Raw genomic sequence first — 20144 nt, forward strand, 5'->3', positions numbered from 1 at the left:
TCAATGCTACCGCATCAGAGGCTATGGATTTAGAGGGAACGCCCGGTCGCTGGAGCAGAAGATTAATCATCATGCGTAGGCCACTGAAGACTGAGCAGAGGGCACCGAACCGCGGGTTTCAGAAGGCCCAGTGAGGTCTTCTGCCAGCATAGAAGCTTTTCTCAGCGGATTCACAGAGGAAAATTTAGGGGCTGTGTGCTTATTAGCAGTTGGTGCATGCGTCCTTGTTGCCGGGGTGGGACTTTCCCATCGCACTGCCAGCGGCATGCATGTCGGGACTGGGGATGGACATGTGGGACCGAAAGGGTTCAAACATTAGGTCAACGGCCTCCGAATCAGAGCTGTGGCTGCAGACAGACTTCTCGTCCGAAAGCGACGGCGGGTGAGTGACTCTCGGTCTGCACTGCGTAGGCTGCCCACAGTTTCATGCGCCTGTCTTTCAAGGTCGACAAGGTTTGCAGGCTTTACAGTGATGCTTGTTGTGATCACGCGGGAGGCACCAATTGCATCAGCGATGGGCGTCTTTAAAAGGAAATTTGCTGTTGCAAAAAAAGCGGATTTTAAAAGGTGTCCTCTCCAAAGCAGAGGGAAATGGCAGCCAGACCAAAGAAAAGGGAAGAGAAGGGGCACAGAAAAGGCATTCTTGGGAGAAGTCAGTAAGAACAGGGCCCCTCTCGCCCTACTGTAAGGCCGCGTGGAATCAGTCACGAGCAGTCACAGAAGGAGTGTCGGCAGGCAGGGTCAGACATCGAGGAGCCGAAGTAGTCGTCGAAAGGCAAGCGAACCGGTGAAGAATAGGAACAGCAATACTTGTGAGCTCTGCATACATGCGATGGACTAGTTAGGCGGACAAGGTTCTTTGAGGAGGCCAGACTTCTAAGAGTTGGGGTCTTGTATGCAAGGGATAGTTTTATGAAGTCTTACCTCAAGTGGACTTTAAGAAAACTCCCCTAAAACACCCCAAATCATTTTAAATTATTTTTATTTTATTGGGGCAGTGGGTGTCTTGCTCTGTTTTCATCCCCTTCTTGTCTATGAAATGTCATAAGTATGGTGGAACTGAGACGGGACATAACTGCAATTAAAGAATACCAGTTTAAGTGACTGAAAACAAACATACATTGCAGTAATCCTGACTTTTAAACGATGTCATCAGAAGAATCCACATCTATTAACTAATCTGCTCTAGTTTAAATTAAAAGAACATAAAACTGAATTATTAGCAGTATATATACTTACCAGTTTAACAGCCTCTTGAGCTGCATCTTTTGTGCAGAAAGTGACAAAAGCATATCCCCTATTAAGGCCAGTCAGTGGATCCATCATTAAACGCAGGTCCCAGATTGTCCCAGCTTTTTCAAATAATGGCACAAGTTCATCCTCAAAAAGATCTCTTGGAATTTTACCTACAAAAATCTTTTTAAAAAATAAATAAAAGAAAAGTGAGAAGTTTCTAGCCAATTCAATATTCACTGTACTTTTGGCAAGTAACTGGCAACATTCCAATACCTCTGTGCCAACAGAAGGCTGATGTGTTGAATGCACAGAATCCGGAGGTGGACCACCATACTTTCTTTGACCCGTAGTCACATCAAGTGTGTAGCCAGTCCTACCTAAAAGGGCCTTTAAACAGAAGGAAAGAATAAATGGCCATGTGCAACAAACAACTCTCTATTCAATTTTCCAACAATTAATCCATACATTTCGTAATTGATCACTGGTGAATAAGGCACCAAGTTCATCATCAAGCATGCATAAATTTCCAGGTTCTGGGTCACCTAACAATTAGTCTTAGTTATTTAAAGAAGGGATATAAATCCCTTGTAGGCCATTCTTGTAACTTGTGATTTTTATCGCATAAGCAAATTGCTGGGTATCCACAGAAATTATCCAAGACTGCACCGGTCCTCCAAGCCGCCCCCCCCCCCCCCCCACCATCCATCACCAGGCAGTTTCTACAGGTTTATTTCGAACACATACAAGCTTATAACAATATATGGGATTCATTGCTCACCGTAATCGTATTTCTGATACTTGTATCTGCATAGATTCACATGCTGTGCATGGGCCGGCATCTAGTGGAAACTGCAGAGTATTACAGTTTTCAAAACTCGAAAAGGGACGTCGACAGGGCGTGCCAGTAATACTATCACTAGTGCGACGTCCACTGTACTCACGATCCCTCATGCGTCGAGGTCCCTCATTGTTTTTTTTTCTGACATGAGGGGAGGAAGGGTGGGTTGCATGTGAATCTAAGCAGATACAAGCATCAGAAATACGATTACGGTGAGTAATGTATCCCTTCTGAGGCTTGTGGAATCTGCTTAGATCACATGCTGTGCATAGATTAGCAAGCAGTGGAAGAAGTAGGCAGGATGTGAGAAGGTTCATGAGCGAATAAATGCTTAGAACCGCTTGTCCCACTTGTGTATCTGTCTTGGAAGGAGTGTCAATGCATTAGTGCCGAGTGAAAGTATGTATAGAGCTCCATGTAGCTGCTTTGCAAATACTGTTTAAGGGGACATTTGCAATGAAAGCCAGAGTGGTTCTAGTACCTCTTGTGGAGTGGGCCCATGGCGTAAAAGCAGTGTATTAGATAGGGAATAGCACAGTTGGATACATCCGACTATCCACCTAGCGATGGCATTCTTAGAGATGCGATCTCCTTCTCTGCCTGGCGCGATGTAGACCAACAGTTGATCTGTCTTTCTCAGCGGTCTGGTGTCGTCTACGTAGTAGAGGACCGCCCTCCTCATATCTAGTATGTGGAGTTTTACCTCAGCAGAGCTTTTGTTTTCCTGGAAGAAAGCCGTCGCTCAATAGACTAGTTTACATGGAATTTGGAGATAAATTTAGGTGAGAACCTAGGGTGAGTGCGTAAAACCAGTTTGTCCTCATGTATAGTAAAGAAAGGATCCTGCACTGACAGAGCTTGGATTTCACAGACCCTTCTTATGGAAGGGATGGCTACTAAGAATGCAGTCTTATAAGTCGGGTGTTTGAGACTAGACTTGTGCATAGGCTCAAAGGGGGGATCCCATGAATTTAGCGAGTACCACATGAATTTCTAACCCACCGCCAGGTCAGGACATTAGAGGGGAAGTCTCTTTACGCCTTCCATAACTGCTTTGATGACCGATACCTTCCACCATGAGACCTTGTTATGGGAAGTGGTGTAGGCTGACAAAGCAGCCAGGTGTAATTTTAGTGAGTTAAACACTAACCCTGCATCTAGTAAGTGGAGCATATAGGTTAGAATGTTTGAATGAGTACAATCAATGGTGTTGATTTGTTTATTCTGGCACCAAATCACGAATCGTTTCCATTTATCATAGTAATAGTGCCCAGTGTTCGTTGTTCTTGATTCTTTCAAGATATCCATACATCTCTGTGGTAGATTGAGATGTCCGAACTCTGACTTCAGGAGCCATGCTGCCAAGTTCAGAGTGTGTGGTTGTGGGTGCACGGTTAGTCCTCAGTGCTGGGTGAGTAGGTTGTACTGGCACAGGAGTTTGATGGGAATCGCACATCGGCAGTCTGCGCAGATGTGGATACCACGGTTGTCTTGTCCACAGAGGAACAACAAGGATCAGCGTCATTGGTTCCTTGTGTAACTTGTTCACCACCTTCCTCATGAGGAGTCGGGGGGAGGGGAGAGAGCGTAAGCAAACTTCCCTGACCAGTTCATCCATAGGGCGTTCCCCTTGGAGCCTGGCTGGGGGAACCTGGGCACGAAGTCTGGGCATTGACGATTTTCGCTTGTGTCGAAAAAGTCTATAGTTGGGGAAACCCCATTGAGAGAAGGTATTCTACGACTTCTTTGTGTAGACGCCACTCGTGTTCCTCTGGTAGGGGATCTCTGCTCAATGAGTCTGCTAGAGGTGGAGTTCCCCTGGAACATGCTGTGATGACAGGAACATTTTCCGTCTGAGTGCCCATTTCCAGATTTTCTGTGCAAGTCTGGATAGATTTGGAGAGCGTGTACCCCCGTTTGTTGATATAAAACATTGCTGTTGTGCTGTCCGTCAGGATCTACACCGACAGGTTTGTTAAATGGGGTTCGAACACCTGGAGGGCTTTCTATACTGCCAGAAGTTCCAGCACATTGATGTGGTTCTGAGCTGCAGTGTGAAACCACAGACCACGGGCTGTGTGGTGAAGGTAGTGAGCCCCCCCCCCCCCACCCTGCCAGTGAGGCGTCCGTTGTGACCACTGCTTGCATCTTTGGGTCGTAGAAGGGTTTCCCCTTCGTCAGGTTTTCTCTCGTCCACCAGCAAAGATTTTGTACCAGTGTTGGCGAAACGACCACTAGATCGTCCCACTGACCGCTTGCCTGAGACGATTGTTTCGCCAATCACTCCTGTATGGGAGGCATGCGCAGACGAGCAACCAGGTGTATGCAAGATGCCATCATGCCTATTAAACACATTGCTTTGCGCACACTTATCTGGCGGCCGGCCTGATAATGTGATATTTGCAGTAACAAATTCCTTATTCTCTCCTTTCAGGGAAATACCAATCCTTCCTCTCTGTTTAGGATAGCTCCTAGGAACTGTTTGGAAGTGCTTGGCACTAGGCTTGGTTTTTTTCACGTTGATTGAGAAGCCCAATTGAAATAGGAAATTGATAATTCTGTGGATGTTTTGTCTGCAAATCAGAGGTGATTCCCCTGTTATGAGCCAGTCCAAGTAAGGGTACACTGGGATTGCCTCCTTGCGCAGATGCACTGCCACCACTGCCAGTAACTTGGTGAATACCCTTGGAGCCAAGGCTATTCCGAAAGTCAGCACGTTGAATTGGTAGTGCTGGTTCGCCATCTTGAAACGCAAGTATCTTCTGTACGCTGGGAACATTGAAATATGAAAATAGGCATCTTTCATATCCAGTGTTGCCATGAAATGACATGCATTACTTACCGTAAAAGCATTTCTGATGATTGTATCTGCTTAGATTCACATGCTGTGCATATGGTCCGACATCCAGTGGTAACCGCAGAGTATTGCATCTGGTCTTTCGGGGACTGAAAGGGGGCGTCGGCTAAGGCGTGTCTGAAACACTATCCCCATCGTGACGTGTGTAGTACCCAAAATCTCACACGCGCCGAGGTCCCTCCAATGTTATTTTTTCTGCCATGAGGGAGCCCAAGGCTATAGTGAGTGAGTACATGAAGAGAGAAAGTAGTAAGAAGTTTATGTTCCTTCCACCACGAGCGGGGAGGCAGGGAGGGCGCATGTGAATCTAAGCAGATACAATCATCAGAAATGCTTTTACGGTAAGTAATGCATGTCTTCTGATGCTTGTTAATCTGCTTAGAATCACATGCTGTGCATAGACTAGCGAGCAGTACCCGGAGTTGGAGGTAGGTTGTGAGAAGGAACAGTAGAAATAATATGTCTTAGTACTGCTTGTCCCACCTGAGAATCAGCCCTAGAATGAGTGTCTAGGCAATAGTGTTTTGTAAAGGTGTGTACAGACCTCCAGGTTGCCGCTTTGCAAATGGACTCTAGGGGAACATTTGCAATGAATGCTATGGATGCCCCAGTGCCTAGAGTAGAATGTGCTCTAGGCTTGAAGGGCAGTTCTCTCTTTGCAAGAGTCTAACACAGTGTGATGCATTTGACAATCCACATTGACATTGCTGATTTAGAGACAGGATCCCCTTCTCTACCAGCTGCCACTGAAACTAAGAATTGTTTAGTCTTCCTCAGTGGCTTAGTTCTATCCATGTAGAACATGACTGCCCTGCGCACATCTAGTGTGTGAAGGCTTCTTTCGGCCATGTTAGTAGGTCTCTGGAAGAACGTGGGTAGTTCGATTGACTGGTTCACATGGAACTTCGAAATACATTTCGGCGCAAATATGGGATGTGTGCGCAGAACTACCTTATCTTTGTGGACTGTTACAAAGGGGTTCAAAACCGAGAGGGCCTGTAGTTCACTATCTCTTCTGATATAGGTGATAGCTACTACAAAGGCGGTCTTGTAAGTCAGGTCTTTCAGACTAGCTTTATGCACAGGCTCAAAAGGGGGTCCCATGAGCCTAGTTAAAACCAAATTTAGATCCCCACCCAGGGGCTGGGTGAGTGATGGGGGGGGGGGATACATTCTTTTAACCCCTTCCAGGCTTTAGTAACAGGTATTTTCCACCACAACACCTTCTGCTGTGATGTGGTGTAGGCTGACAACGCCGCTAGGTGAACCTTTAAGGAATTGAAGACTAACCCAGAGTCCAACAGATGGGTTAGATATAACACAATGTGTGAAGGCGAGCAATCGGTGGGATTGACGCCTTTGGAACTGCACCAGATGACAAAACGTTCCCATTTGCTGGCATAGCAATAACGTGTGTTAGGCTTTCTTGCCTCCCTCAGTATGTCCATGCATCATTGACATTGAGGGAGTTTAAGACCTCAGGAGCCAGGCTGCTAAATTAAGAGTTTGTGGGCATGGGTGCAGTCTCTCCCCCCTGTCCTGAGACATGTTGTACGGGCAGGGCAGCTAGACTGGTGGGGAGAGGGACAATTCCATCAGGTGTGCGAATCAAGGTTGGCGGGCCCACATGGGAGCCACCAGAATCATGGTGACTGGTTCCTGGTGCATCTTGTGTACTATCTTGTTCAGAAGGGGAGCCGGGGGGTGGGGGGTAAGCGTAGACAAATTTCCCCGACCAAGTTATCCAGAGACCGTTCCCCTTGGATCGGTTCTGGGGGTACCTGGAGGCGTAATCTTCGCATTGGGCGTTCTGAGTAGCGAACAGGTCGATCTCTGGAAACCCCCATTCAGCGAAGACATTGGATACAATGTCTTCGTGCAGTCGCCATTCGTACTGTTCTGGCAGAGGAAAATCTCTGCGGAGTACGTCTGCCAGCAGATTGAGTTCCCCTGGAACATGTTGGGATATCAGGAACATCTTGTGTTTGAGAGCCCATATCCAGATGCTTTGGGACAGCTTGGATAGCCCTGGAGAGTGAGTGTCCCCCTGTTTGTTCAGGTAATACATTGCTGTTGTGCTGTCGGTTAGGACCCCCCCGTGAGAGATGCGTCGGTCGTGAGAGTGGCTTCCACTGCAGGGGTGGTGAAGGTTTTCCCTTTCAAGAGGTTCTCCCTCAACCACCACTGCAGAGACAGAACGAGGGCTGGCGAGACAACTAACAGATCTTCCCATTGTCCGCTGGCCTGACACCACTGGCTGTTGAGCCACTCTTGCATGGGACGCGCGTGGGGAACCAAGTATATGCATGACGCCATCATCCCTAGCAAATGCACAGCTTTGCGTACCGTCACCTCTCGACTGGCTACATACTGAGGAACCTGAGCGCATGTTCTGAAACCTCTTGCTGGAAGGGAAGACTAGACCGTCTTCCATACGAATTAGAGCCCCCAGGAACTGTTTTACTTTGCTGGGGACCAAGCTGGATTTCTTTTCGTTGATAGAAAATTCCAGGCTGAACAGTAGGTCTACTGTTTTTTGGATGTTCGAAAAACAAACGTCGAACGAGCCCCCCGTGATGAGCCAATCGTCGAGGTAAGGGTAAACTGGAACTGAAAGTCTGCGCAGGTGTGCCGCTGCCACTGCCAGGACCTTGGTAAACACCCTTGGCGCCGAGGCTATGCCGAAGGGGAGTACCTTGAACTGGTAGTGTTTGTCCTGAATCACGAACCTTAGGAATTTTCTGTGCGCTGGAAGCATTGAAATATGAAAGTATGCATCTTTCATATCCAATGTTGTCATGAAGTCCCCCTGTTTTAGCAATGACATCACCTCTTGCAGTGTCATCATGCAAAACCTCTGGGGCTTTATGAACTTGTTCGCTGGGCGCAGGTCTAGAACAGGACGCATGGTGAGATCCTTTTTGGGTACAAGGAAGTACACTGACTAGAGACCCTCGTTTACCTGAAGAATAGGGACGGTTTCTATGGCGTCCTTTCCCAGCAGCGCTTCCACCTCTTGGATCAGGATCTGCAGATGTTCCGGTGAAAGGCGTTGATGTTTCGGCGGTCTGAACTGTGGAGGTCGGTCGAATTCCACGCAGTAACCGTGGGCGACGGTCTTTAAGACCCACTGGTCTGAAGTTATCCCCTCCCATGCCTTGAGGAAAGATGTTATTCGTCCCCCGACCGGGGAGACATGAGAGGGGACCTGGACTTGGTGGTCATTTCTGACCCGAAGTTGACGCTCCTCTGGAATTGGAGCCTCTGCCTCTATTCTTTCCGCGCTTCTGACCCCTTTGGGGGTAGTAAGCAGGGCTTTTCATTAATAATGTCCTCCGCGAAATCTTGTTTTGGCAAGGCTTCAAGCATGGCAATTTTAAAGAATTCCACTGCTTTTTTCAACATGTTGGTGAAAGCCATTTGATCAGCCACCGGGGAAGCTTGTCGAATCGGGGTGGGTGGGGGAGAGTCGAGGCAAACAATATCAGAGTTGTGATAGTCCTGCTGGGTGTCCTCCCAGTTGTCCGTTGCCCCTTGATCTTCCCCATAGTTGTCCAGAAAAGAAGACTCCTTCTGTATAGATGTCTCTATACATGTCCATCTGGACATCTTCTTGATAGTCAACTTGGTGTTGGACATCTTGTGTTTGAGGGTTAGGGTCTACCAGAGCTTTTTTCGGCAGAGGTTGATCAGAAGCCCTGAAAAACTGCTCCAGCCGATCCATACACCCCTCGAATTGCTCCGTGGTCCACTTGGATGACCCAAATGGACCTAGCTGAGTAGGAACCGTGCTCTCCGCCCTAAGGCGTTGAGAGGATACCTGGCTTTCTTCGTAAGAGCCTTCGGGATCGTCTTCCAAATCCGTGGAAAACTTTTCGGCGGATTGGCCCATAATTGTGGGCGGAACCAGTACTAGGCCCACCGCCGTAGCAATCCTATTGATGCTCTTATGGATAGTCACCGAATCTTCGGGAGACAACGCCTCCGATGATGTGTCGGCAGTGAAAATGTCTTCCGCGGCTCCAGAAGGGCCAGCGGATGGCTTCTCGGGTAGAGGCCTACTCTTAGTTTTCGGGCCTGTACGGGCCTTGGAAACCGTCGAAGTTTCTTGTTCTGAAACTTCGGCGTGTGTAGTTTGGGGAGTAGCGCCCTTGTTATGTTTGTTATGCCCAGTCGTCATGCGCTGCTGCGGGAAGGCTTCGGATCAGACCGATCCGTGGGCGCCGCCGAAGTTTCCAGCAGACGCGTTGGCGCTTTCGCCTTCTTCGACGAAGTCGCTTGCGTTGTGTGCTTTGTGCGGTGCGTCTGTACGCCCCTGTCCCCGGGTGTGGTCCCTGTAGCAAGACCGGAGTGGAGCCCGGAAGGGTCGGGGACGGGCGTGGCGGCTCTAGAATAGTCTGCCTCAAGGTCTATAACGTCCGCGTTGGACGTTTGGTCATCCGATATACCCCCCCCCCCATCACTTCGGCTGGTGTCGCGGCAGGGGAGGGAGGCTCCATGCGTGACATTCCGTACACGGCCCACCGCTTCAACCGGCGCTCCTTAAGGGTTTCAAGGTTTAAGGAGTTTACACGCCGAACACCGCTTTTCGTTGTGCTCTAGGGGGAGACTAGCGTTACACGATGTATGCTCGTCTTTCCACGGATATCTGACCCTACACACATGGCAGAATCTAAATGGAGTCCTTTCCATAGCAGAAGGGAAGGGGGACCAGACCAAAAATGAAAGCAGTGAAAAAGAGGAAAGACATAACAGTATGGCAAACCCCGAGCCCACTCTCCCTACTGTGTAGGCCGGCCAGAAGGCCCGACCACGTGGAAGTCCAAACGCCGGATCTTAGGCGCCGGAACCCACAGCCGTAGACTATTCCCCCGTAGTCTTCGTCGAAGATGTTCTTGATGGGCGAAGTGACTTAACGGGGATTAAACCGACAATTCGGTAAGATAAACAATGTCTCATGAAGAGCTCCGCTATAGGGCGACCAGTTATCTGAGTGGAAAAAAACAATCTGAAGGACCTCGGCGCGTGAGGGATTTTGGGTACTACACACGTCACGATAGGGATAGTGTTTCAGACACGCCTATGCCGACGTCCCCTTTCGGTCCCCGAAAGACAAGATGCAATACTCCGCGGTTACCACTGGATGTCGGACCATATGCACAGCATGTGATTCTAAGCAGATTAACAAGCATCAGAACCCCCTTTTTTTAGAAGCGGGATTACCTCTTGTAGCGTAGTCATGCGGAACTTTTGTGGCTTGACATACTTATCTCTTCTAGAAGGATCCGCTGATGTTCCTCTGAGTGGACCTTTTGTGTCGGGGGGTGGTCGCGAGGACGTTGAAGTAGTTCTATGCAGTAGCCCTCTGCTACCATGGACAGCACCCATCTGTCCGAGGTGATACCATCCCATGCGTGTCCTACTGGAGATACATGGGAGGGTACCTGGAGCGGAATGGCACTTGCTCTGAGGTGGGTTGCCACCTCGAGCTGGGCCCCTGCCCAGATCAACACGACCTCTAGGTTGTCCTTGTGGATAGTCCTGAAAGGCTTGTCCTTGGTTGTTGCCATAGGAAACTTGGCCTTGGTTGTATCCTGATCCCCTCTGAGAATTTTGGCCCCGAAAGTGGCAAAAATTACCGTTACCTCTTTGCCCCGTGGGCTGGTTTGTGAGCTGACCTAAGGATTTTAGAGCATCATACTCATCCTTTGGTGTCTTAAGTGCATTTTCTACAACTTTGCCGAAGAGCACTTCAGATTCCACTGGCATATTTATTAGGGTGGCTTGTGTTTCTGGCCTGAAGGCCGACTGGCGAAGCCATGTGTGCCTCTTTATAATAGTGCCCTCTGCAATGACTCTCCCTGCATTGTCAGCCGTGTCAAAATTTGACTTTAGGAGACAAGTAGATACAGCTCTTCCGTCTGCTGCCAGACTAGTTGAGATTTAAGGCTCAGGTGCTGATGAGTGTAACATGGAAACTTCCTCCCACTTATGGAAGTTATAACTTGTCAAAAGTGTAGCATTGTTAGCAATTCTTGTTTGGTAGGCTGCAGAAGAGGCGTCTTTTCTGCCCATTGCCTATATCTTATTGCTCTCCTTAGCCGGTGCAGTCTCGGAGGAAATAAGGGATGTGCCTGCTCTCTTTCGTGTGGTGGTAGCAACCAAAGAGTCTGGGTTTAACTGGCCTTTTATGTATAAGGGGTCTGAAGGTGCAGGTCTGAACAGTTTTTCCACACGCGGGTTAACGGCCCGTGTGAGATTAGGTGCCTCCAAAGAAGGTTGAATTCCACGTTGCACAGATTTTAGCAGTGGGACTTAACTGCTCTACTGTCTTTGTCTCCCAATAATTGTTCAGCGAAGGCCACGCCTTCCTGTACCTCCTGTGTGTCAATACTGAAGTGTTCCGCCGCTTTGGCTAAGCCTTCGTTGAGGAGGGGTTGATTGTCTAAAAGGGAATCTACCACTGGAGGGTCCTGATTAATAGGAGAATCTATGGAATACATGTTCACCTCCTGGTCTGGGTCCTCATCGTCCCCATAATAAAGTTTGTCTGTGTCCTCATTAATAAGTTGAGGGTCAGCTGTTTCCGCAAATGAGATCGTCCTGGTCTTCTGGAACTATTTCAGGGTCATATAGATCTATAATTCTGCTCTGTGCGGGGACATCAGAGCAAGCCCTCTTAGCAGGGGGTTGAGAGGCAGAGGGTTGAGAGCCAGAAGGGGCTGAGGTGGGAGGAGTGGATTGAAAACTGAAGGTAATCTGGATTTCTTTCAAAGAAATTCGCCATAAATTCCTTTCTTCGAATAACTATCGATATCATGCGAAGACCATTCCTTTGAATTTGGGATTACAATGTCGGGAATACCCATATCTTCATTCATCCAACCTCCTAAACTCACAAACACTACAAAAAGAAACTGGAAAGACGTCAAAGAAAACAACCTATTCGAACAACTGGAGTTAACCAAACACTCAACTACAGAACTAGAGCTAGCTGATCTAGACGGAAAAGCAGAGCCATTACACAAATGGATTGCAGATACAATTGAAAAGATCACCCCAGAAAAACCATTCACCCCATCAAAAAAAAGAGCAATGGCAAAATGGTTCACCTCACTATTAAGCACAATGAAAAAGGAAAACAAAAAGATGGAACTGGAATGGAGGAAAGAATACAACCCAGACAAAACAAAACACTGTTCTAGAAACAAATCCGCGCATACAAGAAGGAAATTCAAAAGGCGAAGAGAAGGCATTAGGATGACAGAATCACCAATGCCACCAACACACAAAAAGAAATGTTATCATCATTAAAGAAATGAGAAACCCACCAGGCTGTGATAACACCCCAACCCCCTCAGAGAAACTATGCAACGACCTGGCAGACCACTTCAAGAAAAAAAAAAAAAAAAACACACAAACAATGACATCCGATGAACCATTCAACAAAGACCAACCAACCACAAAATACAACCAAACGGACTTAACTCAGAACCGCAGCACAAACTCAAAAACTTTCCTGAAATATCAGCAGAGGCATTCGCAACGCTGGTAAAACACAGCAAGAAAGCTGGTTCACCCATGGATCCCTGTCCCCCTGAACATCTACAAATCAATCCTAGCACTCCCACAACCTCAGCCCCAATTCCGCTCGATCTCTCCGCAGCCTTGACACCCTAACCAAAAGACAGGAAGACCTAGGCATAACAGACAGCACTACGCTGGACTAAATCATTCCTAGCAGACGGAACAGAAACCATATGGATTAAACCCTTCAAATCCACCCCACGAGTTAACGACTGGAGTGCCACAAGGATCCTCACCATCACCACTGTACTTCAACATCTACCAGACCCCGGTTATCAGAATCTTCAAGAAATACAACATTACATGCTACAACTACGCAGATGATACTAAAATTATCTACAAAATCAAAGACACCCAAGCCGATCAATCGTAATCGACTGTCTGAAAGAAGTCTTCAACTGGATGAATGCCAACAACCTGAAAATCAACCCAGGAAAAACAGAAATCATGATCATATCCAAAGACCAAGAGAACGAAACCGCCATCCCATGGCCAACGGAAATGGGAACCGCACCATCACCATCTAAGGTAGTGAAAAATCTGGGAGTCCTGATGGAAAACACCCTAACCTTAGAACCACAAATAAATACAACAGTCAAGAAATGTTTCTTCCTCCTCCACACAGCAAGAAGAATTCTACCTTTCCTCTCCTTCACGCAAAAAATACTCACCATCGTCGCCCTCATTAGGTCAAGAATCGACTATACAAACAGCCTTTACCTCGGAATACCAGAATACTTCCTGAAGAAACTACAACGGATCCAAAATAATACAGCAGCCAGACTACTGCTCAAACTATCCAGAAGAGACCACATCACTCCTGCCCTAAAAACACTACACTGGCTACCAGTAAAACATTGCATCACCTTCAAAACAATGTGCATAACGCACAGAGCAATCTGTGGTCAAGGAGCAGAATTCCTATGAAAGAAAATAATCTACAAGCCAACGAGGCTCCTCGGGTCAAGCAACAAAATCTGCCTGGAACTAAAAACATACCTTAAGAAAAAACCTGGAGGCACCGCCTACTACCACTTCGCCACAAAAACCTGGAATAACATCCCAAAAAAAATAAGAAACACCAAAGATCACCTAAAAATCAGAAAATTACTAAAAACCTGGCTCTTCGAAACCACAGACAAACTGAAAACCGAAACAGAAAGGAAAAAGAATGACTAAACTGGAAAAGGACACCAACAAGCCCCCAGAACCGACTGAAGCACCCATGGAACCTGGACGGATGACGCCGGGTAGAGTGGAAAACAGGCGACACCCATGGAGACGGAGTCAACAACCCCAGCCAACATCTTCACTCGCCCCTTAGCTGTTACTAGGCACCACAGTGTTGTCGAATTGTCGGGATATTGCCAATCACCACACTAACTGAGTTGTGGACACTGGCAGGTGCACTGGCCATATAAGTGGGAAGGAAGGACAGGTGGGGTTGTGAGGGAGGCTGGCGGAGTTGGGAGCGAGAGGTGAAAGGGACCTTGAATGCCGGACGGGCCCAGATCAGGCCAGAGGCACAGGGTGCACCCGCACCCCATCTGGAGAGATTACGCAAGCCCAACACGTCAATTCAGGATAGAAATGACAACTAACCAATGCCACTAACAGTTTCTCCCTCTGCATACCTCAAACTCCAAACCAAACAACCACAAACCTACAGCACAACAAACTGCACAAACTTCACTACACTGCAACAACAAAACAAAAAAAAAAACAGACTCGCACAACAGTACACGACTACCGGCCGCAATCATCGCAGGCCCAGCCAACGGACCCACCGGGCTGAGGCCGCCAACAGCACATTACTGCATTCTTGCATTTTTCCAGCTTCCTCCCACTAACTCAACCTCCATTCCTCTTTGAGGCGCTAGAGCGCCAGGGGACCACTCCGGTGGTGACAGTGTGCAGTACAAATGTCCTTTAACATTAACATTAGTAGGAGGTATAAGCTTTGGCCTAGAGTCCTTAGGTTTCTCTGTGGATTTGGACAAAATTCCCTTTTGTGAAGATCTGTCCCTAGTAGAACTCTTCTACTTATCAGGGATCTTGGAGGATTTTTTTAATGGTGCTTTTCCCCACCCTGGGGCTCAGAGGAGTGTGTAACAGACTTTTTGGGGCCTGACGTCTTACTAGATGAGGAACGTCGAAAATCAAGAGTGGGGGCTGAGGCTTCGATCGCGGACGAACGACCTTCGGAAGGTGTTTTTCGTGCGAGACCCTTGCTGTCTTTTGACCTCTTAACCGTGTCGTTTGGCGATCTTGAACGAGATTGCGCAGAGGACCGGGACTCAGTGGACTGTTCACAGGGTGTCGAACGTTGTCAGGTATTCGAATCATCTGCCGAATGTCGACTGGGGCTTATGTGTTTTGTGGTGTGTGCTTTGGTAGCGCTGCCACCGCCAGGTGTAGTCCCCACAACATGACCACCGGCCTGTCCTATGGGGTCGGGGGCCTGCGCTTGAGTAGCTGAAGTTACTACGGTGCCCTCACCGTCTGAAAGTACAGCATCCCATTGCTGAAGGCTCCCTCTACCTCCATGGCCTCGAGATGCCTGGCGTAGTGGGCCCAGCGCTTAGTGGAACGGTCCTTCAACGTCTTAAGCTTGAAGAGCCTGTATGCTCGACAAGACGTTTCGACGTGGTCTCTCGGGAGACACAAGTTGCAAACTAAATGTTTGTCCACCCAGGGAAATTCACGGTTACACTTAGGGCAAAACTTAAATGGTGTGTTTTCCATAATTCTTGGTTAAGGAGATGGCAGCCCGGCGAACAAAGTGTAGGAAGGGGAGAATATGCATTCTAAAATGGCCTAACAATGGCCTCCCTACTCTCTCCCTACTGTCTGGGCCGAGGCCCGGGTCGGCCTTCCAAGGCTGTACGGTCCGTCGCGATGGTCTCCAACAGCAGTATTCCTTCCCTTTCCTCTGCGTGGTGTTACAGCATTCGAAAGAATAGAAAGAAAAACTATCTTAATTATAAAAAGTCAATGGTTTATCGCCAAAAGGAACTCCGCTATACGCGTCCATCTAGCATGGCGGAAAAAAACAATCTGAGGGACCTAGACGCGTGAGGGATCATGGGTACAGTGGATGTCACACTAGGGATAGTATTACTGGCACGCCCTGTCGACGTCCCTTTGAGTTTCGAAAGCAGCTGTAATACTCGCAGCTTCCACTAGATGTCGGCCTATGCACAGCATGTGATCTAAGCAGATTCCACAAGCCTCAAATTCAGATATAGATATGGAAAGGGTGGAAGTAGTAGGGTGGCTGAAAGCAACAGTATTGAGCTGGAGGGATTGCAAGGATTAATAAGACCAGAATCATTTTGGGGATTTGTCCTTACACTTTGCTGCAGAAGGATTTGCATGGTATGACGTGAACATGCAGAGCTGCCCTGCGGTAGGAGAGGAAAATGCACAACTGAAACCCCTGGGTGTAGCAGAGTCAATGAGCCGGTGTTCGGGAGATTTTCTTTTTACAAAAAAAAAAAACGTACCCGCTCAGTCCTGAGCCACCCAGCACTACACTGCTGGGCTCACTGGAATTTTTGTCATTGACTTTGAAGACGAGTGAGACTTTATCTCACTCACCTCCTGCATTTAGTTTTGTTCTGGGAACAATGAGCCGCTCTTTGAAGGTTCCAGTGAAGGGAGACTTCTCCCTGTGTTTTGGCTTCCATGCTTTGCTATGGCAGCACCCTCCACCTAATGTGGTGTGCTGCCAGGCACCCATGGATCGTACCTGCCTAGAATCACCTGCTATGTATAGACTGACATCTAGAGGTTGGTGCAACGTGTTACATCTTGTTTTGTTGACTAATTCGAAAAGGGAATAGACTGTGGTATTCCTGTAACACTAGCCTTACCCCTACGTGTACAGTGTGCGGGAAAACTGATCATTAAAACATTAAGTTAACACCCCAGATGAACAAGTTACTTACCCATGGTAATGTTCTTTCTACTGGATATGATATTTGGCATTTGTAACGCGCCTATACACAAGTGTTTCCTGGATGTTCCTTCCGGCGTATTCCTCATCTTGGATATATCCAATATCCAGCATGCTGCTTCGGAATTTCTTTTTCAGTATAGGGCGATGTGCGTCGAGTCGATGTTGCTCAGCGGCCTCCGTCATGGCGTTGACGTAATCATGGGTAGAAGATGCTTGCACATCGCCCGTTGCTGAGTGCCGTTTTGAAGAGCAGAGTATTGTCTTGAATGGACGGTTACTAACCTTGAGAGAGCGCAGACTGTAACCACAAGGGAAGTTTTACTGTGGGGTAGGATGGGAGGGGTGATAAGAAATACGTAGGAGGAACATCCAGTCGAAAGAACGTTACCATGAGTAAGTAACTTGTTCTTTGAATGGATTGTGTTTTCCCACGTATTCCTTATCTTTGATACACTCCCGAAGCAGTATACGTAATTTGGAGGTGGGAGTAAAATTGAAGTCCTCCAGTATGGACTGAGTGTAGGACTGCTTTTCCAAACAGTGATTCTTGAGTAGAAGAATCCAGATTGTAGTATTTTGTAAAGGTGTGTGCAGAGGACCATGTGGCAGCTGCACAAATATCTTATCAGAACTCCCCTCTAAAGCAGATGAAGTTGCGATAGCCCTGTTTGAGCCCTTAAATGTTCATGGGGGATCCTTACCGGCTAGATTGTAACATTCTGAAATCATTAAAATAATGCACCTAGAGATGGTTTATTTGGTGATGGCTAGACCCAACTTATGATCTCTGTATCCCACAAACAACTGATCATCCTGTCTCAGCTTTGCTATAAAAGCACAATGCACGTCTTGGATCGAGTCTGAAACCTTTCTTCCTCTTTCCCTAGGTGTGGCGGAGGATAAAAGGATGGTAAGGTTATTTTTTGAGTGATGTGAAATTCAGAAACAATCTTAGGGAGAATGTTAGGCTTCTCCTTCAATACCACCATCTTTATTTGTATTTTATTTATTTATAGTGCGCACCTAACCCGGGGGTAGCAAGGCGCAGAGGCATCAAGAGGATTGCGAAGCTTGTTACATACAGAGGGATGAAGTCCAGCTGAGGTTACATTACTGGAGCATCAAAGACAATGAAAGCCGGTGAGGCATAAGTTACAAAAATATACAGATACAAAATGCAGGTTATATCATGAACAGTATCTACGCAGATCAGTTGACCACCTATGTGTACAGATTTACAGTCATCATAGTGTGGCGCAGCAGGCAGGCGTTATATATCATGGTCCTTGAGCCACTGAATGGTCTTCGATCTGAATTGGCGGTAAGGGAGGTCCTCCCTGCAAGTAGGTGGTAGGGAATTCCAAAATTGAGCTGCTTTTACAGGAAAGCTATTCCCTCCAAACATTGTACGTTTAAATCTGGGCACAAGGAGGATGTTGGAATTAGCCATTCTAGTGGGGCGGGAAGAAGCTGGTCGGGTGAATTTAGTTATAAGGTATTGAGGGGCTGCTTGGTGGAGGCATTTGTGGGTCAAAGAGACAGATTTGAGGAAGATTTTGTCTTTCGTAGATAGCCAATTGACAGATCTTCTAATCTCGGAAATTTGGGCTTTCTTTGGGATGCTAAGGGCCGCTCTTAGGGCGTTATTCTGTAGGATTTGAATTTTGTTCGCGATATATTTGTTGCAACCTACATATAGCGCATTGCAATAGTCCAGTTTGGACAGGATCAGAGCCCTGGCTAGGGTGATACAGTTAGATGGTGAGAGGAATGGTTTGACTGCTCTGATAAGTTTGCAAGTGTAAGATGTGGCAGATGCCATAGCATTAACTTGCTTTTTGAAGGTGAGAGTGGAATCTAGATAGAAGCCGAGGGTTTTGACCTCCTTGGCTACAGTGATCTTATTATCATCAATTACAAAAGAGGAGTAGTTTAGGTCTAGTTTGTTGAGGTTATATGAGGACCATAGAATGAGGAGTTCTGTTTCATCATCATTCAGGCATAGGCCATGTAAGGCCATCCATGCCTGAATGAGGTACACTTTGTTGACGAAGGCCAAATCCTTGTCAATCCTCTGTCAATGGGATGAGGATATGGGTATCATTGGCATAGTTAGTGTAGGTGATACCCAGGCCATCTAGATCATCAAAAAGGGGCTTCGTGAAAATGTTCTACAGGGTCGGGGAGACACAGGATCCCTGGGGCACGCCACAGGTGATAGGGGATGGGTTGGCTGCTGATAATGGGGAGAAGACTCATCGTGCAGTTTAGAAAGGATTGGATGCAACCAGTTGCCTCTTGAGAGAAATGGGCTGCCTTTTGTAGGTGGTTGCATAGGATCTTGTGGTCGACCAGGTCGAAAGCGGCTGAGAGATCAAGGAGTAGCAATAGTGCAGTATTACCCTCATCTCTCAGCTCATCTATCTGTGCCTTGAGATCTAGGAGTGCGGTTTCAGTACCTGTTGAGGCCTGAAGCCAGATTGTCGGACTCCAAGGAGATGGAAGTGTTCAAGGTAATGTTGGATTTGTTGATATGCTATTTTAGCGAGGATTTTAAGTAGGAACGGTACTGTAGTGATGGGGCGATAGGAGTAGCGGGGTCTAGATTAGGTTTTTTGAGAAGGGGGGAGGACCCAGGATCGTTTCAGGTTGTTGGGTACGGTGCCTGATGTGAATGACGCATTTATTAGTTTGGCAATAAATGGCGCGAGATCACGAGCCGCATCCTTTATCAATTGTGCAGGGCATAGGTCCCAGTGGCAATTCGAGGGTTTGAGGGTGAGAATGACGTTTTCAACCTCTTTAGTAGATACTTTGTGGAAGTTGAAGTGGGGATTGGGCGCAGGAGTGTGCAACCGAGTGGGGTGTGTCGTTTTAGGGATCAGGATACTAGGTTTAGTGGAAGCAAAGGGAATCTTTTTTAATGCTTATCTTCGCCTTAAGAGGCGATTGTTAGCTAAAGCGTTTTGTATACCCGTGCACCAATTCTTATCCTTGAGGCACAAGTCGGGTACTTGGATAGGCGATGCTACCTCTTTTAGTATTGTAAAGAGCTCTCTAGTGTTGGATTTAGCTTGTGAAATTCGAGTGCTGTAGGACATTTGTTTGGCCAGGAGAATTTCTTTTTTATATCGGGAGGCAAGTATACTCGTTTTTCTTATTGTTTTCTGAGGGATGTGATCTCCAGGTTTTTTCACAATGTCACTTTTCTTGTCTGAGGGCTTTAAGGTGAGGAGAGAACCAAGTGTTGATATGATTTCGAGGTTTGTTCTTTCTCAACTTCAGGGGAGCTATGTCATCAAGAGATGAAAGCATTACTTTATTATATAGGTCTACCATCATGAAGGGATCTGTGTGGTCCGGAATGGTATTCAGAGTCGGTAAGATCAGTGGGAGCAGGTTTTCAGGGGTGATGTTCTTTTTGTTTCTGGTCTTGACAGCTGGGGCTATACTATCTGTTTGCACTGGTGTCGCCTCTAAAGTGAGCAAGATCAGGTAGTGGTCTGTCCAAGGCTGTGGAAGTATAGATGAGACCAGGACTGGGCAGTTATGCACAGAAAGCCAGTTCAAAGTTCTACCTTTAGTATGGGTGGGCTCTGATCTTCTGGGAAAATCCTAGTTCCTTTAAGGTATTATTGATTATTGTGGCATTAGCATCTGAGGGG

General features: G+C 47.3%; 1 protein-coding gene across 4 annotated transcripts in view; it reads right to left on the reverse strand.

Annotated features, from left to right (window-relative positions):
• SYNCRIP (synaptotagmin binding cytoplasmic RNA interacting protein) overlaps nucleotides 1–20144 on the reverse strand; it is a 708200-nt gene that overhangs the window by 453026 nt on the left and 235030 nt on the right. For all 4 annotated transcript variants that reach the window (XM_069606352.1, XM_069606353.1, XM_069606355.1 and 1 more), the window contains 2 exons: nucleotides 1510–1623; nucleotides 1240–1416 (listed from right to left, as the gene is read on the reverse strand). In XM_069606352.1, the coding sequence (XP_069462453.1) occupies nucleotides 1240–1416; nucleotides 1510–1623 (291 nt within the window). The remainder of the gene's footprint in view (nucleotides 1–1239; nucleotides 1417–1509; nucleotides 1624–20144) is intronic.

The sequence above is a fragment of the Ambystoma mexicanum genome, chromosome 4p, assembly GCF_040938575.1.
Source record: "Ambystoma mexicanum isolate Mex_15411 chromosome 4p, UKY_AmexF1_1, whole genome shotgun sequence".
Taxonomy (NCBI): domain Eukaryota; kingdom Metazoa; phylum Chordata; class Amphibia; order Caudata; family Ambystomatidae; genus Ambystoma; species Ambystoma mexicanum.